Source organism: Lissotriton helveticus, chromosome 7, assembly GCF_964261635.1.
Source record: "Lissotriton helveticus chromosome 7, aLisHel1.1, whole genome shotgun sequence".
NCBI lineage: Eukaryota > Metazoa > Chordata > Amphibia > Caudata > Salamandridae > Lissotriton > Lissotriton helveticus.
The window spans coordinates 1,658,194,113-1,658,220,218 of record NC_136068.1 but is presented as its reverse complement, the minus strand read 5'-3'; the positions used below and the strand labels follow the sequence as shown (position 1 = coordinate 1,658,220,218).

The 26,106-nt window shown below is 45.8% G+C and overlaps 3 protein-coding genes across 3 annotated transcripts in view; 1 reads left to right on the top strand and 2 right to left on the bottom strand.

Annotated features, from left to right (window-relative positions):
- LOC144767597 (sialoadhesin-like) overlaps window positions 1-26,106 on the bottom strand; it is a 475,618-nt gene that overhangs the window by 107,589 nt on the left and 341,923 nt on the right. The window lies entirely within an intron of this gene.
- LOC144770643 (zinc finger BED domain-containing protein 6-like) lies at window positions 70-5,491 on the top strand. Its single transcript, XM_078655341.1, has 2 exons — window positions 70-2,970; window positions 5,233-5,491. Exon 1 carries the CDS (start codon window positions 134-136, stop codon window positions 2,963-2,965), a length of 2,832 nt encoding a protein of 943 aa, XP_078511467.1. The 5' UTR covers window positions 70-133; the 3' UTR covers window positions 2,966-2,970; window positions 5,233-5,491.
- On the bottom strand, window positions 2,977-26,106 carry LOC144767407 (uncharacterized). Its single transcript, XM_078650852.1, has 4 exons — window positions 26,070-26,106; window positions 5,965-6,057; window positions 4,587-4,718; window positions 2,977-3,880 (listed from the first exon to the last, which is right to left on the bottom strand). Exons 1-4 carry the CDS (start codon window positions 26,104-26,106, stop codon window positions 3,474-3,476), a joined length of 669 nt encoding a protein of 222 aa, XP_078506978.1. The 3' UTR covers window positions 2,977-3,473.

Sequence of the window (26,106 nt, the reverse complement as noted above, 5' to 3'; positions counted from 1 at the left end):
TCCTTCGAATTCACCAAGGGAAAGGAGGGTTAGTGCATCGAGTTCTTCGCAAAGCATCGATTCCGATGACCTTGATACGGATTGGCAGCCACAACTATCTGCGCATTCAAAGGAGAGACATCCCAAGAAGACCATGCTAGGAAAAAGGAAGTTTCCAGGCAGGCTTGAACTTATGGAGGTCGATGTAGGTGAGCAGGATACTGCTGGTGATAAAGACGGGTCTGACACTGTCATCATCACAAGCGTTATTCCTGGTGCAGAGGATGTAGAGACAAACATTTTCACCCTATCCAGAAATGCTGCAATGACTGATGAGCAGGTACCACGCATAACTCCTACACACTCAACACCCACAGTAACACCAGCTCCAATTTTTTCAACAGCGAAGGCCCGGCAGCATCCGACATCCAGCAGAAGCGCCACTTCAACAGAAGGAGGTAGTGGCAGTACTAGGACTGAGCTGTCCCATAGTCAAATTCCACAATCCTCCAGTCCATCCGGCATTGGCAGTGGGTCCTCCTCTTCCTATGGCAGGAGACAAAAGTTTACCTCCCCAGTGTGGGACTTCTTTACGGTTCACCCAGTTCAGGAGAACATTGCTGTATGCACCATTTGTCATGCCAATGTTAGTCGTGGTAAGCTTGGTACAAACTATGGGACTGGAGGCCAAACGACCCATTTGAAAAAAACACACGTGATCAGGTGGGAGAACCACCTTGCAAGCTTAAAAAATGTTAGCACTCGTGTTGGTGGGGATACAGTGGTACAAGGTCCACTCATGGTTGACCAGGAGGTAGAAGAAGAGGGAGACGATGACCTTCTATCTAGGAGTGGTACACAATCGACCCCTGTCGCCAGCACTGGAGTGGTAAAGTCCACATCCTCCGCATCTGCAACTTCTCAGTGGCACCAGAGTCAGCTGGAAACACCAAGGAGTGCAAAGTCTGCGATGCAAGGTGGTCCGTCTAGCACAACTCAAAGACATGCAAAGCAGCTTACCATTCCTAGCATGTTAAGGCAGGAGGGAAAGTACGAGCGGAACCACCCAGTAGCACGTTTATACAATGCCAAACTTGCGAAAATGTTAGCACTGGACCTTCTCCCATTTTCATTTGTTGAGGCTGTTGGATTTCTGGAATTAGTGGCAACCCTCTGCCCAAAATGGAACGTTCCCAGTCGCTACTATTTTGCCCGAGTGGCTGTTCCAGCACTACACCACGATGTGCTGGAATTGATTGGGAAAGCCTTACAACAGAGTGTTGTCCATTGTATCCACCTGACAACAGACATGTGGAGCAGTTGCGATGCTACAGATTTCATGTGCATCACCGCACACTGGATCTCTTTTGCAGGTGTTAAAGACAAGTTAACTTCAGGCCTCCGTGACGTTGCTGGAATTTTTAATGATACGCGCAGACATGCAACTATAGCCATGTTTGGTATGGACAAAAGTCATACTGCTGAAAACATTTTGTCTGACTTTAACGACAAGGTCTTTGAATGGCTGAAACCAAGAGGCCTTAAGATTGGTTTTGTTTCCACCGACAATGGCAGTAATGTAGTGAAGGCAATGAGAGAAGGACATTATTTCAGGGTACCCTGTTTGGCACACTGCATAAACTTAGTCGTGCAAGACTTTCTGAAAAATGAAGCCAAAGTCAGCAACATAATGGCCATCTGCAGAAGAATATGCACGCACTTTAACCATTCTTTCAAAGGACGGAAGCTGCTACGGGTCATTCAGCAAGAGCATAGGTTGCCAGTCAAAGCACTGATCCAGGAGGTCCCAACACGTTGGAACTCAACTTATTTCATGCTTGAGCGTCTCTTTGAGCAGTACATCCCACTGAATGCTTATGTCATGTCAAGAAGATTAGGGGATCCTACTGTTAATCTTAAAGCCCTGACCATTGAGATGTGGCAGTGGGACCTCATTAAATGCATCACAGAGATGCTACAACCCTTTGAGGTCTTCACACGTGCAGTTAGCAGGGAGGACTGTACTATGGGCCAAGCCATCCCATTGTTGTACATGCTTGAGCAACAGGTGAAGGAGGTCTGTGAAACATACGAAGGTGACGAACAAAAAGTTGATGCATATACCTTAGCCAAGGGCTTAGTCAACCGCTTGTGTGAAAATGTAAGGCTCAACAATATTGTGTCAGGTGAACATTACATAACTGCAACAATCTTGGATCCACGGTACAAATTATTTGTCAGCAGTAACGAAGTAATTCCATTTTCAGATGAGGATGTTGACAAGTACAAAACTTCCATAGCTGCGGAAGCTAATGAGTTAGAAACTGAACGGCTGTTACTTAAAGGCCTGCCACTGCCAGCCCAGGCCAGTCCAAGTACTCCTGACGCAAGTTCTTCACAGCGTGAGAGCAGTGCGTCTGCTTTCCAGCAGGCACCAACAGTACCAAAAGCAGCACCTACACGATCTGATTCAGCAGACCCAACCAAAAGCATAACTGATTTTTTTATACAGAAAGGGATGGGTAAGTCCGTTGCTGTTGCAAAGGGAAAAGAGGACCAGCAAAGCCGAGCACCAATGAACATTGAGCGGATGGTTCAGGCCTATCTGGATGACACAACAGAGGTGTTCATGGAGCAAAGCCCATTGGTCTATTGGTATGAAAGAAGGAGACAGTGGCCAGTGCTGAGCAGGCTGGCGATAAAGTATCTGGCTTGTCCTGTAGCCAGTGTCTCCTCTGAGCGGGTTTTCAGTGCTGCTGGTGCCATTGTCACATCGAAAAGGACTAGTCTCTCCCCCAAAAGCGTGGAGCGGCTGACAATGATAAAAATGAATCAACGCTTCATACCACCAGACTATCAAGTACGTGAATCACCGCCGGATGAAGAAAGCGAGTGTGAAGAAGACGTCCTCACTACTGGGTTACATGACCTACTTCTGTCTGAACGCACAGAGTTTGAGGACGAGCTCCTCTTCCCTGACAACTAGGACAGGTATGTTAAAGGAATGATGCAATGCATTGCATAGGATTGTTTAGCCGACTCTGAGCAAATGTGCATGGAATTAAAGTATGCTAGTAGTAACTTCAGACTCACGTGATGGGCAATTTTCCCATGTTATTTAATAATATAAATTATTTATGCACTTGTGACCCTACTACTACAGGTGCAGTCAGTACTTAATTTATCGTTCGTAGTGCATGTTCATGTTGCACAACGTACATTATTTGGTGAAACAGTCCCCCCTCCACCCCCCCAACAAACACAAATGAACTTCAAATGTTTTCTTGTGAAAATAATATCTTTGTTTTATTTTTATATTTTAATAATGATAATAGAAAAATAAAATATATAACAAATGTAACCCCCTGACCCAGAGCTGTCCCTCCCTACCCTCCCCTAACCCCAACCAAATTTCAACCCAAATGTACACCCCAACTCCCACATCCCACCCACCAACAAAAGGATTAAAAAAGGGGCAAAAAACAGGGTCCATTTCAAAGCCGGCGGGCTTTCAGGTGTTTGTCCACCAGTATTTTGACACGCTCCTCTAGACCGTCCTCCTGCTTCTTCCGCTCCTCCTCCAACTTCGCTACCCGGCGGAGAATCTTTGCTTTGAAAGCACGGCACCTACACTTGCATGCATGTGGTTGTTGTTGTTGTTGTGGGGGGGCCGCCGAAGATGTAACAATGCGGCGGCGGGCGGCTGCCTGACCACGGCGACGTAGTCCTGCAGGCTTGGGGCCCGGGGCATTGGAAGAGGCAGCAGCTGCTGCCGCCGCCTCCTCCTCCTCCTCCTCGGCCTGATCCACCAGCCGGCGGTAGGCCTCTACAATTGCCTGCAGTTTCCGCTGCCGGGCCCGGACTGCCAACTCCTTCCTGGTTGGTTTTTGGGAAGGAGTAACTATAAAGAAAGAAACAGAATTGTTAATCCAAACTCCCCGCAAATCAAGAACACAACATTGATTCAACACATAGTGGGCGGCACAGTAGCACTAGCAAGCAAGCTGAGTACCAGAAATAGTGTTGCGTCTATCTTGAACATTCTACAGCCTCTATTCATTTTTCGGACTTTTTGTCACGGCTTTATGTCTGCCCTATTAGCATGGGTGTACTTCAACGGTCACACACATTAGAACGAACACCTGTCTTTTACATATCTCCTTTTGTTCCGGGAAGGCGGGAACACTCTCAAAGTAACATTAATTAACAGGGGGCAGCTAGTAGCACATGTCTAGTAAAGACTATAATACTTTATACCGCGCAACAAACCTTATTTGGTTTGTGTTTCACCAGCAACGACCCATGCACCCAGTCGTCCCCTCCTTCCCTTGCCTTTGGGTTTGCCCAAAACACCGCAGCTGCTGAGACTATCCACTAACCACCGGTATTGGGTGTGTCTCCCAACCACGCTGGCAGCTGTGTTTTCCCCTTTACATGCTTTAACAACAACCCATGCATCCGACTGCTATCAGGCACTTGCATTACTGTAGTGGTAATGCTTAGCATGCTAATGACAAGTAAAGGTAACATATATTTTCCAGTAGAGTACAGTGAGAAAGTTTTCCCCTCCCACCAAGTAATGCAGATCACTATTGAATCTAACTTACCATCGCCCGCCGCTGTTGGCTCCCCCCCCACTGCTGCTGGTGTAGGTGCCTCTGTTCCTCCTGTCCCCGCCGGGAGCGCTGAAGCAGCGCCGCTGTCCCCGTCGGCACTGGTCGATGGTAAGGGTTCTGCACCTATAAAAATAAGTACGCCTTTTTAGATGGATGCACAGCCCACTTTGTACTTGTTCACCAAGAATGGAGTTCTTCAAAACAGTTAAGTCCAACGTACGTAATCAGTATGAGTCCACATTGCATAGTACAGCAGAGTCACTAGACATATTATTAGCATTCATTGTTATCGTATGGTACCCAAGCTCATCTCATCTGTCCTGCTACTCTAGTCCTTGGAAATTGGAAGTGAACTATGTAACCTTTGTACATCAATGTATCCAGTTTTGCGCATGTGTTAACTCGCAGCTTGTTGCGCAGTACGAGAAGACGCTCTGGGGCAACACATCATTGTTCAATGCATACACCTGAAGAGGTGGGAAAGTAAAAGGGCCCGTATTTAAGTTTTCTATGTGGATTGTGGGATACAGTTTGCTTACAGGTTACACAACTTCTTTTTAGCATGGCTGCATAAAACTGGCATAAATGTATTTAATACTGTCTAACGTGCACCACTTTTGTCATTATTTTTCGGCAGGTGAGAAGATTGCCTTCTACGAAGCGGACATTTCCATAGCTTACAAAAAAAGAGGAATATCTGACCAGTATACGTTGGTGAGAGGTCTCCGATAGTTGCCACATTTCCCTATTGTGCACTAGTAGCTGTACAAATGTTGATTACTTTATTATGCCTGTTTTAACTCTGGATTTTTTCTGGTGGGCCCTTCAACGTATTGGACGGAAGCACTTAAAAACATTGATGTTACTTACTTACTTCTAACAAAATAAAGCTTTGGAATGACCACTTTGACTCTGAAGTTTATTTTCACTGTCTGTTGTCTTAGAGACTCACACGAGTGAGTGAGCAAAAGGGGGTTTCTTAGCTAACGGTTTGTGTCCTAAAAGCATTCGGCATCTTGGTATTGGGGTTCAGGAGTGTGATTTGAACAATAGACCAATGACTCAGGCCATATAGGCTGACGTTCAGTGAATTGTGCGTTCCTCAGAGTTCTGTGACTGAGGTGTAAGTAAGGTCCAACCTGCCTATCAGTACCAACAACATCCAATTTTCGTGTGCATAGTTACATAGTTGTGCAATATGTATATAACTCCGTAGGAGATAGAAGAATACCCACAAGACTAGTAGTGGTATACTAACGTTTACAAAAATACTAGACAAACATCATTCTGGATGCCTACTTGGTTGCTGTCAATTGACAAAGCACTGCAGACACATTACAGAGGAAAAAACAAGCACTGTTGGACTTACTGGGGACAGCAGCAGGATCCGCAGTAGAGGAGCTCTGTGTAACTGGTGGTTCACCCGCCGACTCTGTCCCTGTATTCTGCTTGCCCCTGGATTCTGTGGTTCATGTAAAAATTAAAATAATAAACATAGATAAATACATTGAGTGATGTGAAACATAGACATAATTGCAAATCACACTGCTACAGTGGAACAGAGCCGGAGGCAACAAATCCATGCCAGGGGCCGCAACGCAAATATGTATCCATCCTTAGAGTATTATTACATTAAGGATATCTATTGGTGCGGTGGCCCCTGAAGTTTGGTGCCCCTGTGCAGTTGCACAGCTTGCACATGCCCCCTAGAGCCGGCCCTGGCTGAGGTAAGAAGAACAAAGTAACGTTAGCATTCTTTGCAAGAAAAGGATTCCATTCATGCAGAAGAGAAGGCCGTGAAAAAAATGCTACAATATGCAAACAACGTACAATTAATAATTATCCATCCACCGCTATTTCACTGACGGACAAAGGAAGGACAAGACTCTATTAATAGCATTAACTAACTCCAGTTCTCAGCAATAAAGAAAATCTCACATCAATAAACAGCAACAGCTAGCGCCAAGTTGAAACAACACGCAAGAGCCAGTGAAGAAGAAGAACACTGTCATACAATGACAGTAGATATACCGGAATACATCGCAAATGTAACTAGGGGCAACAGTCATCGCGTTACTTATTCAGCCAATATTTACAAAGATACAATAACAATATTTAGACAACTATATATCTATATATGTATATATATATATATATATATATAATCTATATGTATATAAATATATATATATATATATTCACTGAAAAAACCATAGGTTATAGACCATATATAGTTAGGAATTAGCATTTACAAAACCTTGAAAATTCACTGAAAAAACCATAGGTTATAGACCATATATAGTTAGGAATTAGCATTTACTAAACCTTATTTTACTCACACAAAACCATTGAAATTCCATATATAGTTAGTTGCACTAACTATATATCGCGCACCCGCAATCCACTGCTGATGATGTCACATATTACATCATTCATGACATGGTCAGTGACATCACTGATGACATCACTGATGACATCTCAAATGACATCACTGATGACATCACTGATGACATCTCAAATGACATCACTGATGACATCATGACACACCAATACCAGTTACTACATACGCACTCACTGATTCCTACGTCTACACACACATTCACTCATTCACCCATACAATAACTCATACATACAGTCACTTATTATTACAACACTATCATATGCACTCATACACCTATGCAGACAGTCACACACTGCCACTCATCCATGGAGTTACTCACACACCAAGTCAGTCCTGTAAAGAATCAATCACACTTCCATTTCTTCATCTATACAGTTAAACACAGAACACCATACTTCAGTGACATCACTGATGACATCACTAATGACATCTGAAATGACATCACTGATGACATCTCAAATGACATCACTGATGACATCATGACACACCAATACCAGTTACTACATACGCACTCACTGATTCGTACGTCTACACACACATTCACTCATTCACCCATACAATTACTCATACATACAGTCAGTTATTATTAGAACACTATCATATGCACTCATACACCTAGTCAGTCCTGTGAAGAATCAATCACACTTCGATTTCCTCATCTATAGTTAAACACAGAACACCATACTTTTCACACATATACTAACACATACTTACTCTCTTATACAATCACTGATACAAGTACACATTGATATGCACAGAGTCACACACCTCCCAGCCAGCCACACACACACTCAGTCTTCCATACATCCAGTCATTCTTCAATATGTAAAACGTATTTAAACTTTACAAAAACACACAGACACTAGATGATGTCATCAGTGATGTCATTTGAGATGTCATCAGTGATGTCATCAGTGATGTCACTGACCATGTCATGAATGATGTAATATGTGACATCATCAGCAGTGGATTGCGGGTGCGCGATATATAGTTAGTGCAACTAACTATATATGGAATTTCAATGGTTTTGTGTGAGTAAAATAAGGTTTAGTAAATGCTAATTCCTAACTATATATGGTCTATAACCTATGGTTTTTTCAGTGAATTTTCAAGGTTTTGTAAATGCTAATTCCTAACTATATATGGTCTATAACCTATGGTTTTTTCAGTGAATTTCATTGGTTTTTTAACAGCTAATATCTGTAGCTGTAAAATTTATTCTTCTTTAAATCCAAAAATATATTTTATATGTTTATGAATAATTATTTTTTTAAATATTTTTTTTTCTTCGTTCCCGCTTCGCGAATCGGGAACCTTACAGTAAAAAAATGTTCAGCAAAATAAAAAAAAAAGTTCTTTTCAGAACTACCTCCCCGTTATTAAAAAATTGGTACAATATTTGGAACTGTGCCAACCTCTATTTCTCTTAGTTCGCTTCCTAGTTCGCTCGCTGGTACGCGAACTGGAAGCGAACCAAAAACAGTAAGTATAAGGGAAGGAAACACACACTTATGTTAAAAGAAAGACAGCTATAGGGGAGTAAACTAGAGATACTATTACCCATAATCCACTACTGATGATGTCACATATTACATCATTCATGACATGCTCAGTGACATCATCAGCAGAGGATTGCGGGTTTTTTGGCAACATGCCTTATCGACGGTTTAATAACGCTGCCTTTTGCTTTATATAAGTTTTCAAATTGTATGAAATATATACCAATAGGTCTTTATGAACCTTTAGGTAGTGCTTTTGTTCATGAGGTCTGGTCGCTTCCATACACATACAGATGTTTCAAAGATGATCAAGAAGTTTATCTGAATGGAGAGGAATGCACTGAGACGCCAGATCATTCACTAATGTGTAGGCACATACAGTTACACGATTCATGCAACAAACAGCGACCAAATATGGCTTGCGTGATGCAAGGCACGCCAGTTCCTGCTATCATCCCCACGTTCAAGTTGTTGGAAAATGGTAGTTATTTGATGCTCAATAATGAAGATTGTTCTGAGTTAATTAAAAGTATTCCTTTTATCGTAACAGTAAGTGAACGGGTTATTTGCTGCAGAAATGTTCTATTTCCTCCCACACATGAACATAGGGAGTTTTCAATCTGGCCACAAATACCAACCTTGGGACACGTTTCAACAGCATGACAAGAATAAGAGCTCTTTTGTCTCAGAGAGAGGTGGCCTTGAGTTCGGCCCGTGAAACTTTCGTACTTCACATAGCGAACACCCGTACACAGGTTTGCCTTTCAATTTCAGCAACATGTTTCCGACTATCTTTAACGCATCCTCCACAAAATCCCTGGCACACTTTTTTAAAGTTGTTACCAGTGGTCTCGTGACTTCATTTGAGAAAATCTTTGGAGTCATCCCTACTCCCTTTCATTCCATTTTCTCCACTCTGGTTCGTGGATTGCATTTTTACTTGCATTACCAGCGGACGCTCTTGTACTTTTTTACATTTTTAAATATGGATGTCCCTCCTATGCAACCTCCGACCCTGCAGCTGCTGACACTGTTCCGCAATCGCATGCTAGAATATTATGGCACAATGCCGTTGGCGATATTAAGCACGGCATATGGATTATCTTTTCGGTTCTCCTACTTCACCTGTGTCCAGCCTGTATTTCACTGCCTGACCTGTGATTTCGATTGGGCCATTGATTTGTGTCTCTGCGGACCGGTTTCTCCTGACGTCGACTTTAATCAGCTGATGACTCCTATCATTACTCACGAGTTGATTTGTCCTGGCGAAAGGATTATGGCTGTGGCATTGATGCATGGACTACTTGGTCCCTGGAATTTACTGGCGGCAGCACAGTCTTTCTTGGAACACAGCTTTCTTGAAAACCCACCGAGCTGTCCTCTGATGGTGATAGAGGATCCGGTGCTGGGAGAGCACGTATGTTCTTTTCCGCTTTTAAATTGGATGGCTGAACTGTTTTCGGATGAAGACGGTGACTTCCTGTTGGAGGCTGTTGCAGCTTATTTTGCATACACAGTTATGTCATAGACCTTTTTCATGTTTCATATGCTGAGTACTAGCATTTCATTGACAATTCATTGACTTAATTGTCAAGTTTTTATTATTTACCTTGCCTATTGGCTTAAGACTCGATAAAGTACTTGGCTGTTTTATTTTTCTTTAGCATTGAATTTTCCTAGTTTTTAATGCTTTACCTTGCGGACCGTCCACATATAAACTTGCAATCTGCTCTCATGAGATGGCACTTCTATTATCTTATTCAGTTCGTTTCCGGATCATGAGGAGGTGTCATCTAGGTCCTGGATATCTTTACACCGTGTTAAGTTAGCATGGGCTCATTACCGGTTTAAACGCCATTTTTCCTTTTTTGCAACTTCTGCACACGACATTTAGTTGTTGCTTTAGCTTTCCACCTAGTAGTTCATCGTGGTTTACATGAGAATAATATGTTATTGCTCTACTATCTGCTTTGCTTGTTAAACTATATCTGTACAGCGAGTGCTAAAGTTTCAAGAACAACACGATACAGAATTGTTATGAGGTCTGATCTCCACGACTTCATACTCATAACATAAGTGCAACTTCTGCCAATTCTGGGCATGAGGCGGGTTTTATATTGCTTTGCCGAACACACATACACAACAGTTGATGCGGTTCACATGAAGAGAGAGCTGGTGTATGCTGATGTGATTCCTTCAAATCTAAGACACTAAAGTATGGGCACGCCCTAAACCAACACAAAGAGACCTTCTTAGCAAATAATATAATATGTGTATTAGGGAGGGTGAGATATAAGCAGCCGCGGGCCGTGGAGGGAGTTACGGTGAGGCAGGGAGGCGGGGAGGGGGAGAAGCAGGGTGGAGCCCTCTCTACCTTGCCCCTCCCCCTCCCCGCCTCCCTGCCCCACCGTAACTCCCTCCACGGCCCGCGGCTGCTTATAAGTGTTGCTAACTCTTATTCATTTACAGCATGTTAACATACTGTCACCATTCGCTTTTTATGTACTAGTAACTATGCTGGTAATTTTGCTACTGATAATATGTGTACTTGTATTCTCCACCCTGCTTCTCCCCCTCCCCGCCTCCATGCCTCACCGTAACTCCCTCCACGGCCCGCGGCTGCTTATAAGTGTTGCTAACTCTTATTCATTTACAGCATGTTAACATACTATCACCATTCACTTTTTATGTACTAGTAACTATGCTGGTAATTTTGCTACTGATAATATGTGTACTTTTATTATCTAAGGTACTACGCCTGAGAAGACGGCATTAGTAAATAAACATTTCAAATACACATGTGTTCTTCTTAACTCCATGTTCTGGTTTCTAAGAAATATATAACGACCGACTGTTCATGAGTTCCACGTATCCTGAGGTACTATAAGTTCATATTCTGGATTGTCTAAACATTGAGAGTTTGTTATATCCAATGTGACACTGTACCTAGCTTGCTAAATAGTTTTTGATTACTAACGTGAGTTTTGGGACACCCTAATTCGCCGAGGTTCCAATCCTCTGTCCACAGTTCTGTGTGAGAACAGAAACCCTGCGACAGGGGCACCCCCGACCCTTCCTGGAGCTTCATCACACTTGCGATACAACTCCAGCAATGCGCCACCTTTACGGCACAGATACATCACGCATCTGTGCTGTTTTTGCCCCGTGATGCGCCGCATTGTAAATGCAGCACACCATAGGTGACGGAACAGCGGCACAGAATGACTAACACATCCCTGGTGATGCGCCAGTCATCATAAATCTATCCCTATGCTTCTTATCTTGTTAGAGATGAACCGCCATATGTATCATCAAAGTTATTTGCATTTCCTAAATAGCGAACTTTAAGGAATAAATAGCGATTCTTTACCATTCCTAGTTTGCGATGAGCTATTTGCTAATTAGCCGAATGTAGCCCAATGAAGCCCAATGTAGCCCAATGTAGCCCAAAGATGGCCGCCAGACACACAAAAAAACAAATGTAGCCCAAATATCAGCCAGATGTAGCCCAACTATAGCCCAGTGACAGAATGACCAATCAGCTTCGCAAACCTCCGTTACGCGAAGCGGAGCGCTGTTACAGATATATATCTTTTTTTGAACGTTAATTTCTCAAAATCCACTGGAGCACATATATTGAGACCTAGCAAAGGCACATCGGGCTACCAGTCCCTAATATTTTGCCAAGTTTCGTGCAAATCCATTCAGCCGTTCAATTATTATTTTTATTATTTTTTTTTGCCCCGCGGGGCCCTTTTAAAACCTCCACATCAAACCTAGGGGGTCAGCGAGGATCTACTATGCCCCCTTATAGTTATTTCCCCCTTTGTTTTGACCTCCTCTTGTCTCTCGATCCTACCGAGAGACAAGATGGCGGCCGCTACGGACTGTTTGGAATGTTGACAGACGCTGGAGAACCAATCAGCTTCGCTTCACAAAGCTCCGTTGCGCGAAAAGTCCGCGAACCAGAGCGCTAACCGGTCCGCTGTTACAGATATATATCTTTTTTTAAACGTTAATTTCTCAAAATCCACTGGAGCACATATATTGAGACCTACAAAAGGCACATCGGGCTACCAGTCCCTACAATTTTGCCAAGTTTCGTGCAAATCCATTCAGCCGTTCGGGCTAAAAGTGAGGCCAACCGCCCTATGGAAAACTCAATGTTAAAAACACGTTTTGGGACCCCCCTTTTTTCTCGGCCCCCCCTTGACGAACCCCCCCCAAATTTTCAAGGGCTGCTCAGAAACAAAATGTGCCATTTTCCTGAAAATTTCAGCCAATTCCGTCCACAAACGCCAAAGTTATTAGACATAGAATTTTCAAAAAACCCATAGAGAAAAAATCCTAACTATATATACCTACTGGCGACCGCCAGTAGGTAATATATATATATACACACTTTATTTTTGGGGTAGCCACTCACCAAGACCCACAACCTCCACACCAAGCAGGTCCAACAGGTCCTGCTCACGGTCCAAAATGTCGGCCCAGCGGTGGGACAGCTGATGGTGGGTACGCCGGATACCGGAGCAGCGGAAGACTGCACGGCGCACCTTCCCCCACCGCCCGAGACGCTCTTCAATGTGCTGGTATCCGGAGCCGGGCCTGCCGCCTGCTGCCAAAGTCAAGGGGAGGTGACGTTGGATAAAAAAGACCAGGGCGGCCAACTCCTCCTCCCCAAAAAGTTGGCGGGGCGTCACTCCTGCCGGGCGCATTCTGCCGCAAGGCAGCCTGGTTTTTTTAGGCACAGCCGCCTTGCCCTTTGAGCCGCCGATTCTGCTGGCACCCTTCACCATGGTTCTGGGTGGAGGGGAGAAGGAAAGTTGAAGACAAAAAGGTTAGGGGAAGAAAGAAGAAAGATAAAAGAAGGAAGTAATATAAAACAAGAGAAAAGTTGCAAAAAAAGTGGTAAAAGTAACAATAAAATGAGAAATATAAACCTAGGCACAGACAGAAATAGGTACGAAGTAAAGAAAGTTAGAAAAACTGAGGGAAAAGACCAGGATGGAAGAGATAGGAGTGAGATGCTGAAGTAGGCCCAAAACCATAGCCAGAGTGTGAAATCGAAGATGGCTCTGCCCGTCGCGACCGCCGCGGTAAGTTCGCGCGATATTTGACGCGATCACGCACTTTGGCAGTGCGAACGAGAAGATGAGTTCCCGAACATGTCTAACACAACGCGAACACGTTACTTGTGACCCGGAACCGGAAATAAGGGAACGCAAGCGGGCGGGACAAACCTCATTGAGTAACTTAGCGCGCTAGCTATCGCGAGCATGCAGGCAGCGCCCCGAACACGCGCACCGCGCTCCCGAAGACGAAAAACGGCGCGCGAACGGGTCTAGCAACCTACTACGCATGTCCGCGGAGCTACGCGTAGCTCGCGGAGTGCAAGTGCGTCTTCGCGTAGCTTCGCGGAGTGCGGCTACGCGAACTACGCCCAGGGTTACTGAATTGTTGAAGTCCGCATCACATATTGGACTAATTGTCTATGTATTTTTATTAATTGTTTTAGCTGTGTTAAAAGGTTTGCTGCAGACATCCCATCGATGTCTTGATGTGGTGTGTATCCGGCTAGGACCGGCCACGTTGCTCCTGGTCTACCTAAAGGACCGAGCCTGGTGATGTGATTGTTATGTTTTAGGGCGCCATCAAATAAGAGCAAATGCTCTTGAAATTTGAGTGGTACTTCCACCTCCTCGAAAGGAGTATACGTTTCAGGAGGTTCCTCTATTTTGTAATAGTGGAAGTACTTTGTTACAGCATTTGCTGCTGGAAAATGTATCCATGAATAGTATACCTCTGTCTGCCGATATTCGTGTGCCTCAATTACGAATATGACTGTGCCACCTCTAGGTGTCAGTCCATTTTCGATAAGTTTTAGAGTTATAGATCTCCTTTTGATGACCGGGATGAGTATTATATCCTCGTCCGCTGCCTGCATGGTAGCATCAGCTGCTGCGAGTTCAGTTGCTAATCTAACTGCCTCTCTTTCATCCTCATTGTCTGACATTTTACTGTCCAAAAGGTTATTTTGTTTGTTTGCAGATCAGGTTTCTTATGGAAACAAAGATTAGATGCGCAATATTTTGGAACTGTTTTTATCCTTCAACGTTGACTTGTACCAAGAACCATACATAGGAGTTCCCTCCTGCGAGGTCTGGCGGATATAACCTTTCGCCCACTCCAGACGTCTTTGGAGTATTTGGGAAAAGGGGTCTGAGTGAGAAAGCACGACTGAGTTACTCTAAATGTCTTACGTTAGTTTTATCGCCCTTTCCAAACGCGTTGGGCGCCATGTAGTGTAGTTCCTATCATCCCAATAGGCTCTGCGCATTGGAATAATACCTACAGCAGTAAAGGCCTAGACCAGACGTTAACTAGGTCTACTACTGTCGATACTAGACTTAAAGTTTTGGGTTTGCCAGCTTAGCTCAGAGTTCACTAGAAACTTTCTCGAATGTTCAGGAAAGAATTAACTTCCCTGATTAGACAAGAAGGGATTTAGTTTCTGACAACCATAGAACATGACAACTTTGCTCTCCCCTAATCAAGAGTAAATCTCGAGAGTCGTGTGAACAAAAGGCAATTTATTTTACTCAGTCAGTACGTGCATTCTTAGTCTCATCAGATTGTAGAGAAAAGGAAGAGACGGGCGTGTTCAATAAAAAGGTGTTATTTATTGATCAGTCTCTTTTCTCATACAAGAGAAATGGATCGATATTATTGCAATACTTATAGTTAAGTAAAGTGCATACATTAAAAGCAATAGTATAAAATAATACTGTAAAAACATTGATATGGTTTCTAAGCCATAAGATGTTTAAAATGAATAAAATATATTACATACACATATACATTTGACTAAACGTACTCAACTGGTGTTTCTAAATACGCCTACCCCGTGTACCTGACCTAAGCCTAATACGTGGGCGGGAATAGAACGTTACAGTTTAAGTTAAGTTTGTTTTTGCCAAGTGAATAACCAAGGAATTCTCTGTGAGGGGTTATTCAGTTCTGTACCTGGAAGTTAGGATGAATGAGGGATGGTATCTCTCTCTCTGGTCTTGATATTCCAGGCTGCCTGCGAGGGCTGCCCAGAAACGCCGGTGCTGAATTTCTCGGCAGGAGAAAGCAGCTTCTCTCAGCGCGTCAGGAAGGCGGGGCTGCGCCAGCGGGGTCTGCTCTGCTCTTCGCTTCGGTAAGTATGGCTGCTCCGTCTCGTCACCACGCGTGTGTTTGCATAGGGCAATATCGGTAATATTTATACCTTTAAGGTGCCGAGATTGACGTAAGGATGGACATAGATACGTCAATAAGGATGTCATACGAGTTGCTCGTTAGCACATTCTTTTGCTGAAGTTCTCGGTGAAATCAAAACAATGGCCGCAGGGTTTTGCCCAGGTTGTCATAGGTTTGATTTGTTATGAGAACTCCGTATGCCTTATCAGGGGCTGGAGGAATATCGCTTGTCTAATTAGATCGCAAGCGTTATGACCTAATCAGATAACACGTTCCTGTGCTGTAGTGTGACTGCGTCAGATAACGGTATCTGCATCATGGGGGTTTTATGCCTCATGGGCTGACTGCTAGTTAACTTGTTGGTTTGTTTAACTAGAATAGGGTCAGGAAAAGGGGGATCGATTCAGAACCTATAGGAATACATCACAATCTGGTGTGTGTGGGATTCCAGCCTTGGCAGTTGGTCTGGTCAGCTGTGAGGTTTACTGCTCTGCTGTCTTATCCTTTGTAACTAAATAAATCCATCTTAGTAACTGAAGACGTGTCCTGCTGCCTACTTAATATATTTACAACATATCTATTCACTACTGCACAGCCAGAATGAGTGTTGGTGTGCTTGGAGATGTCTGGAATGTTGGATGCTTGATGATGTCGTGGAATGATGGGTGCCTGGTGAGGTTGTGAGTGTCAGTTGGAGTGTGCAGGCTGAGCAGGAGAGAGGCTGCTCCTGGTGGGGCATCACATGGACTTAACATCTTCCTGTAGCTTTCTGATGCTGTCTACTTACGAATAAATCTACAATATATATCTACACATTACCTGGCTACTGAAGATCTTTTATTTACAACAGAAACTAGAAAATGCAAGGTACTTTACGCTCTTACCAGCCCCATAAATTTCTTTTACCAATTTGACAGCCTGTTCAGAGCGTTAGATTTTTTTATTGGTTAGTTTTCATATCTAAGAACTTGGACATTGTGAATTTACGTGCATTCTTTTATGTATAGCGACCTGGAGTCACTTGAGTGTTTTTCATGGTGTCTGCCAAGTTTCCTAGTCTCTAAAATGGTTATAACTAAGTATGAGCGCAAAATCCGTTCCGCTCGCGGATTTTGCGAATTTTCGGTAAATTCGCGATCCGCGAACTCCCGCAAATTTACCGAGAATTCGCAAATCCGCGAGCGGCGGATCCGGGGGCAAAAGTTGAAGCCTGGCCTGTTGTAACTATTTTACGATGGCGCCGGCAAGCTGCCAGCGCCATCCTAAAATAGTTACTAAGTTAGCTTCAACAGGAAGCTCTAATAGATAAAATAAAGCAGGTGCTCGAGCACCTGCTTTATTTTATCTATTAGAGCTTCCTGTTGAAGCTAATTTAGTAACTATTTTAGGATGGCTCTGGCAGCTTGCCGGCGCCATCGTAAAATAGTTACACCATGCCCTTCCTGTGACCAGGAGCTTCTGTCTCTTCATCTACTGCTCTGATCGGTCTCAGACCTTTTATACACACAAGAGGCATGTGCACTCGCATGGAAGCCCCGCCCACACACTCGCGGTGTGCACCGTCTTCCCGCCATTGACCCACTATGATGGATAGCTCACCCAAGGGACCCCTGCGCCCTTCTGGGCGATTGCATAGTAACACACACATGGTCGCTGGAACTAGTTGAAGCTCAAATTCAGTGACTCATTCATCAGCCCAAAAACAATCGTGCGCGTCATCGAGGCTGGGCAGGTGTGCCTTCTTCCCAAATCTACTGTCGAAAATCAGCTGTGATGCTGAATAGAGTCCTTTGTATCCTTGACTTTCACGAGCGCAAGCCCTTTGATGTTCGTGTGACCAGGAGCTTATGTCTCTTCATCTACTGCTCTGATCGGTCTCAGACCTTTTATACACACAAGAGACATTGTGCAATCGCATGGAAGCCCCGCCCACACACTCGCGGTGTGCACCGTCTTCCCGCCATTGACCCACTATGATGGACAGCTCACCCAAGGGACCCCTGCGCACCTCGGGGCGATTGCATAGTAACACACACATGGTCGCTGGAACTAGTTGAAGCTCAAAATCAGTGACTCATTCATCAGGGCAAATCCGCAGATCCACAAATCCGCAAATCCGCCGATTTTGCGGATCCACGATCCGCAAATCCGCAAAATCCGCGGATCGTGGATCCGCAAAATCCGCCCATGCTTACTTATAACCTGCACATCTAAGTTATACAAGAAAAACAAATTTAACCAACTTTAAACAGTGTTCTCCCTGGGGTTTCCTTGAGTTTCCGACCAGTTACTGTCAGGAATAATAAATCGCAATCATTTGAGACACAAAAATGTCACAAAATTTCAAGGAGCACTTTTCACAAGCCTCTCATTGGCGTTACTTTCCTCAATTATTAACAGTTTTAATGAAAAAATATGCCAAAGTGATGTAAAGACAAGTAGGTGAAATCACATCCGCCATTTTTTTATATAACAAATCGTCACATCTACATGTACCAAAACTCATCAGTTCAACAGCATTTCTTATACCATTTTTTATTCTTCTTTTATTGTGCATTAAGTCAATCTGCACGTGTAATCTTCAATTTCAAATTCATTGTAGCGTTACAATTTCCATGTAGTGTTGAGTGTCCCAATGCACCCTTCAACAGGGGAATATTAAACGTAACAAAATCAAGAGAATACATTATTGTTTCTGTAATACTAACAGATTTATGCTTTTATGCTGTAATTCAAGTTTTAGGCTTTTCAGGAATATACCCCATTCCGCAAATAAATGGGTGCATCCAAATTAGGCAAGAAGAATGTATACCAAGATTCAAGCTTTTCACCAGAGTGAATGCAGGTACAAACCATCTGGAAGTGTATCTAAACAAGTATCAGAAAAAGCACCTAATAAAATGAGTACATGGCCCCTTATAAGCCCAGATGTGCGTGGTATTTACATATGATCAATAATAGCTTACCTATCCACGGGCGAAGCACATAAACTATTGGACTGCAAACAAAAACAAAGACAAAAACGAAGCCAAAGAATGAGTTTGAAATGCCACTTATAAGTAAGCATCCTTAATATATAACTGAAATATGCTCAGAGGTGTAACTCACGTAAGCTAAAGACTCCCCCTCTATTGTACCTCAACCACTCTCCCTAGGGTTGTGGCGAATACACCATCAGTAGTTAAATCATCAAATGAATTGCATCTAATCTTCAAATCATCACTACAAAAATAAATGTAAAAAACACTGTAAAACTGCTGGAACTTTCAATCACTTGACCGTCTTTAACATGTATTTTTAACCCAATGTAACATTTTGCCCCAAAGTTACCATGTGTCTTATAGACTGCCGGTTTCATCATAACATTCTGGATGACTCCTAGCTGAAACACAGGAAAAAGTCCATTGTAACTTAAATGGGCCCATTATTACCAAAATCAAGACTGTCTAAAAGGTGCTGTCTAGCTACGTGTGTGGAAAAATAATTTTTAACTTACTGCTATATGACCCGTGCCTCCTCCGAGTACTCCTCCTGCGTCCTAGCCATCAACCGCGAAGTATCCAATTTTAAACCAGCGTGTGAAGCTAATACGTGCCAGAACATCGATATGGAAAACAGACTGTCTGTCCCTACACTGTTAACAGGTTTAAACCTTCACTTGATACTATTGTGAAACCAAAAATGACCACTAACTTTTGGTCATCAAGTAAAATAATGTATTACAATTACTAGAAACACTTTATAGAAAAAGAATCTGGACATTCCTGATCGGGTGGTGATTCGAACCCCTACCCCAAAAAACTGATGAGAATGTGGTTAATATGTATCCCCCTTATATCCTGAACACCATGCGGTGTATAAGAAAATATGTAGCTCTATAGCTCCGCCTTAAAAACAATAATTCCCGATGTAGTAGTGCACCCAACCACCCGATTCACAGGTTGATGTATGTATCTTGCCCCTTAAAAAAAGTTTGAATATTACTAATACATTGTTCTTTCGCATGCGAGGAAAATTCAGCTGATGCAAAAAAAAATTACAATATGTCTTTATGCATGTTAATAGAACATGGAATACATTGTTAAAAACACTCATCAATTCAGGGTGTTATTTATAGAAAACACAACATTTCCAACTTGTAATTTAATCCAAATGGTATAAGTGTGTGCAAAGTCCTTATCCAATACGTTTGTCTTTGTGTCAGATACTTATGTGGGTCTGTGTGTGGTTTCACTACAATTTTCTCTAGTACCGTAAAGCGTAACTGAGTTATTGTGTGTTTCTGCTCTGTCCAATGTACTGCTAAGCTTGATTTGGTACTGGCGGTTCTCATAGTGCTTTGATGTTCAGTGACCCTAACCTTGATCGCACGTGAAGTGCGACCTATGTACACCAACACGCAGGGGCATTTAATGGCATAAATTACTATATCTGAGTTACAATCACAGGTGTGTCTCAATTTTATTGTTTTACCCGAATGTGAATGAGTAAACGTATTGCCTGTAATCACGTTGCCACAATGTCCATGGGCAAGGTTAGGGTCACTAAACATAAAAACACTATCAGAACTGCCAGTACCAAATCAAGCTGAGCAGCTCACTTATAGCGTTGCGCGCTGGTGGAGGCAAATTTGTGTGATATGACTGGGTTCTGTGCTCCTGTTTTGTGCCTCAGTGGTAAAAAGGTTGGATGCAACACTCATCAACGTTATTCCATGTACCTTGGAGGTGTGCCTGCTGGGATCCTTCTACCACTCGTCTTCCAAGAAAGTGGTGAATTATTTACTAGATCTAACCTTTATATTAGTCAAGAGGTAGATTACTATGATGTGGAAGTCAGAGGTTGGCCCAGTGTTAGCCAGGTGGGAGGCCGCTGTCAGGGCGTGGGCCCAGGTGGAAGACCAGGCACTCTGCAGGTAGGAAGCATGAGGGTGAGGAGGAGACCAATAACAGCCCTCTAGACAGAGGTGCTTGATGCAATTGAGAACCCAGAGAGCCTTTGGAGGGCTATCCTTTGGTGAGCTCAGGCTCTGGAACTGAGGTGGTTGACTAAGCATAAACATGGGGTTATGGCTGGGACCATGGAGGTGGATGCCGTTATGGTCAAACACTGATGGCCACGGAGACCTGTCCCTTGAATAGGCTGCTACTGGATGCAATGAGTGTGTGTGCCCCTATGCTGTACAAATGTGCCTTTGCCTGGAGGGACCCCTCTGACTCCTGTCCACTGACCACTTTTCTGATTAGAGTCGCTGGATGATAGCCTGCTGGAACCCGCAGCTTGAAATGTTGGTTACCTTATTGTTTCAGTACTTTTTTTTACCTCAATACACGTATGTAACAGGTCTTTATACTGCACAGCATGGTTAGAAGCATCCTATGGTGACCCACTTGTGGGACACCCCCGCACCGCACGGCCACCAGCTGCTGCGTGTGCCCCTCCGCTGTGCCCTGCCTCGCTGCCTGCCTCGCTGCCTGTTTTGACATTCATTTGTGCTTGTTTTGGTTTCTCTTGGTCTTTGCCCGTGCTTAGCGTTTTATCTGTAAATTGTGCTTGTTTTTTTGTCTCTCCTAGTCTTTTGCCCGTGTTTAGCGTTTTTATCTGTAAATTGTGCTTGTTTTTTGTCTCTCCTAGTCTTTTGCCCGTGTTTAGCGTTTTCATCTGTAAATTGTGCTTGTTTTTTGTCTCTCCTAGTCTTTTGCCCGTGTTTAGCGTTTATCTGTAAATTGTGCTTGTTTCGCCGTCCCCTGTCCTGTTTCCCGCCTCCCTCGCCGCCCCCGCTTCCCGCCACCACTTCCGACCCCGCCCCTTTTTTCCTTGTGTTCCCTCCCCGCTCCCGCCTCCCAGCTGACCCGCCCACCCGCGCACTTGGCCTTAAATGGCGACCGTGCGACACAGGTAAGTGTGACCCACTTGTGGGACACCCCCGCGCCGCACGGCCACCAGCTGCTGCGTGTGCCCCTCCGCTGTGCCCTGCCTCGCTGCCTGCCTCGCTGCCTGTTTTGACATTCATTTGTGCTTGTTTTGGTTTCTCTTGGTCTTTGCCCGTGCTTAGCGTTTTATCTGTAAATTGTGCTTGTTTTTTTGTCTCTCCTAGTCTTTTGCCCGTGTTTAGCGTTTTCATCTGTAAATTGTGCTTGTTTTTTGTCTCTCCTAGTCTTTTGCCCGTGTTTAGCGTTTTCATCTGTAAATTGTGCTTGTTTTTTGTCTCTCCTAGTCTTTTGCCCGTGTTTAGCGTTTTCATCTGTAAATTGTGCTTGTTTTTTGTCTCTCCTAGTCTTTTGCCCGTGTTTAGCGTTTATCTGTAAATTGTGCTTGTTTCGCCGTCCCCTGTCCTGTTTCCCGCCTCCCTCGCCGCCCCCGCTTCCCTTCACCACTTCCGACCCCGCCCCTTTTTTCCTTGTGTTCCCTCCCCGCTCCCGCCTCCCAGCTGACCCGCCCACCCGCGCACTTCGCCTTAAATGGCGACCGTGCGAACGCGCAGCGTTGACGCGCAGCGGGCGCGCCGATTGTGCGCCGAAGGCGCGCCAAAGGTAAGCCCGTCTGCGCCCGTCCGCGACCGGACCGCGACCAGCGCCAGGACCCCTGGCCCCCACCGACGGAAGCCGACCCGACGAACCTACAGCGCCGCCGACCTCATCGCACTCAACACCGGCCGCATCCCAGGATGTCACCGAGCCGCCCCGAAGCACACCCACGGACCCTTCAGCTGCCACGCCTGCAAGTTCACCTGCATCCGGACCTTCCCTGCACCCGCCAAGCCGAACTCCAGCAGCAACCACCTCAAGTGTATCCTGCTCAACACCCGCTCCGTCCACAGACACGCCGTAGAACTCTGGAACCTCCTCGACACCACCGCCCCTGACGTTGCCTTCCTCACCGAAACCTGGATGAACGCCTCCTCAGCCCCAGACATCGCCATCGCCATCCCGAAGGGCTACAAGATCATCCGAAGAGACCGCGACAACCAGACTGGAGGAGGCATCGCCATCATCCACAGAGACACCATCCGCATCACGACCAACACCGACGACACCCTTACCACCGCTGAACACCTGCACTTCCAGATCCACACCAACCCGAAGACCACCCTCAGAGGCACCCTGATCTACCGACCCCCGGGACCACGCACACGATTCAGCGAGGACATCGCCGACTTCGTCAGCCCGCACGCTCTCCCCTCCGCCGACAACATCCTCCTGGGGGACCTCAACTTCCACCTGGAGAACAACAACGACCGCAACACCATCAGCCTGCTCGACAACCTCGCCAACCTCGGACTCAAGCAACTGGTGACCACCCCCACCCACCTCGCCGGACACACACTCGACGCCGTCTTCTCATCCAGCAAAGACGTCACCTTCAGCCACGCAACAGGACTCCACTGGACGGACCACAGCTGCGTCCACTTCACCTTCAGAAGAACGACGATCCACCACCACCAGCAACAGGTTGCCCGAAGAAGCTGGAACAAGATCACAGCCGACCAGCTCACCGCTTCCCTGAGCCAGCACCCTCCCGCCAACTCAGCGAACCCCAGCCAGGCCGCCAACAACCTCACGAAGTGGATCAACGACTGCGCGGACGAACTCGCCCCTCTGAGAACCCCACCCAGCAGACCCGGCAGCAGAAAAACACCATGGTTCACCGACGAACTCAAGAGCTCCAAGAAGAACTGTCGAGCCCTCGAGAAAGCCTGGAGAAGGGAACCAACGACGGACAACATGACCACCCTCAAGCTCGCCACCCGGAAACACCACCAACTGATCCGCGCCACCAAGAAAAATACATACAAGGATCGACTGGACAACAACGCACACAACTGCAAGGAACTCTTCAACATCGTGAAAGAGCTGTCCAACCCCAACGCCGGAAACAATGACATCACCCCGTCGCAAGAACTCTGCAACTCCCTCGCGTCCTACTTCCACAACAAGATCACGGACATACACAACAGCTTCAACAACCAACCAACGCAAGCCACAACCGCAACGACGCCACCCACCACCACCCTCCGCACCTGGACCCCGATCAGCACCGAAGACACCATCCGCACCATGAACTCCATCCATTCCGGATCTCCGACTGACCCCTGCCCTCACCACGTCTTCAACAAAGCCGACGCTGTCCTCGCACCCCACCTGCGGGACATCATCAACACCTCCTTCGACACCGCCACCTTCCCTGAGAGCTGGAAGCACGCCGAACTCAGCGCTCTCCTCAAGAAACCCACAGCAGACCCCACCGACCTCAAGAACTACCGTCCCATCTCGCTCCTCCCGTTCCCGGCCAAAGTCATCGAGAAGACCGTCAACAAACAGCTGGCCGCCTTCCTCGAGACGAATGGATCTCTCGACCCCTCACAGTCGGGCTTCCGAGCGAACCACAGCACCGAGACCGCCCTCATCGCCGCCACCGATGACCTTCGAACTCTGATGGACAACGGAGAAACAGCGGCCCTCATCCTCCTGGACCTCTCCGCGGCTTTCGACACTGTCTGCCACCGCACCCTAGTACAGCGCCTCAGCAACATCGGAATCCAGGAGAAGGCACTGGAATGGATCACCTCCTTCCTCGACGGAAGAACACAGAGAGTCCGCCTACCACCGTACAAGTCAGAGGCCACCAAAGTCATCTGCGGCGTCCCTCAAGGATCCTCACTGAGCCCCACCCTCTTCAACGTCTACATGAGCCCCCTCGCGACCATCGCACGCCAACACAACCTCAACATAATCTCCTACGCCGACGACACCCAGCTGATCCTCTCCCTGACCAACGACCCCGCCACCGCCAGAGCCAACCTGCACGAAGGGATGAGAGATGTAGCCGAATGGATGACGACCAGCCGCCTGAAACTGAACTCGGACAAGACGGAGGTCCTCATCCTGGGCTCCTCGCCCTCCGCCTGGGACGACTCCTGGTGGCCCCCCGCCCTGGGCACCGCACCCAAACCGACGGACCACGCACGCAACCTGGGCTTCATCCTGGACTCCTCCCTCTCCATGACCAGACAAGTCAACGCCGTCTCCTCGTCATGCTTCAACATCCTGCGCATGCTACATAAGATCTTCCGGTGGATCCCCACCGAGACAAGGAAGACGGTCACCCAGGCCCTCGTCACCAGCCGACTGGACTACGGCAACGCCCTCTACGCCGGAACCACTGCCAAACTCCAGAAGAGACTCCAGCGGATCCAGAACGCCTCGGCCAGACTCATCCTCGACATCCCCCGACGCAGCCACATCTCCGGACACCTGAGAGATCTGCACTGGCTCCCGGTCAACAAGAGAATCACCTTCCGTCTCCTCAACCACGCGCACAAAGCCCTACACGACCAAGGCCCGAGCTACCTCAACAACCGGATCAACTTCTACACTCCCAAGCGCCTCCTCAGATCAACCAACCACGCCCTCGCCGCCGTCCCCCGCATCCGAAGAGCGACAACAGGAGGAAGATCCTTCTCCTACCTGGCCGCCAAGACCTGGAACTCACTCCCGACCGACCTGCGCCTGACCCAAGACCACCTCTCCTTCAGGAAGAAGCTCAAGACCTGGCTGTTCGAGCAGTAATGGCACCCCCCCCACCCAGCGCCTTGAGACCCTACGGGTGAGTAGTGCGCTCTACAAATGACCTGATTGATTGATTGATTGGGTGGATGGGAACAATGGGCCCGATTCACAGAACTCACTTAAGACAAAATCCTAAACTTACTACCATTTTGGTAATCACAGAAGGCACTTTCTCATTTTGGTATTTACAGAAGGCACTTTCTCATTTTGGTATTCACAGAAGGCACTTACTCATTTAGGTATTCACAGAAGTTAGGAGTCCTAACTTTAGGACTCCTAAATGCATTCTGTGAATACCGGAATTCTTAAAGTTAGGATTTTTCTCAGTTTAGGAGTCCTAACTTTACTACTTCTAAACTGAGAAAAATCCTAACTTTAAGACTTTTGGTATTCACAGAAGGCCTTTAGGAGTCCTAAAGTTAGGACTCCTAACTTCTGTGAATACCAAAATAAGTAAGTGCCTTCTGTGAATACCAAAATAGTAGTAAGTTTAAGATTTTTTCTTAAGTTAGTTCTGTGAATCGGGCCCAAAGTGAGTGGCTATGAAAATGTGACTACCAATATAAGTCCAAATAACCTGAAACCGACCCCTTGAGACCCAAATCCTAGGGTGGGGGAGGGCGTGATATAAAATATATATTGATGGGATGTTATTTTATATAAGTGTGCTGAAATATGCCAATGAAAACACTTTGTCAAAAAATGTTGCTACACATCTTTAGATTTTGAAAGTTATGATCTGCTGTGATATCTTTCTGACCGGAGTGGTCTGTGTTTGTGGGAATTCCGATTTTCAT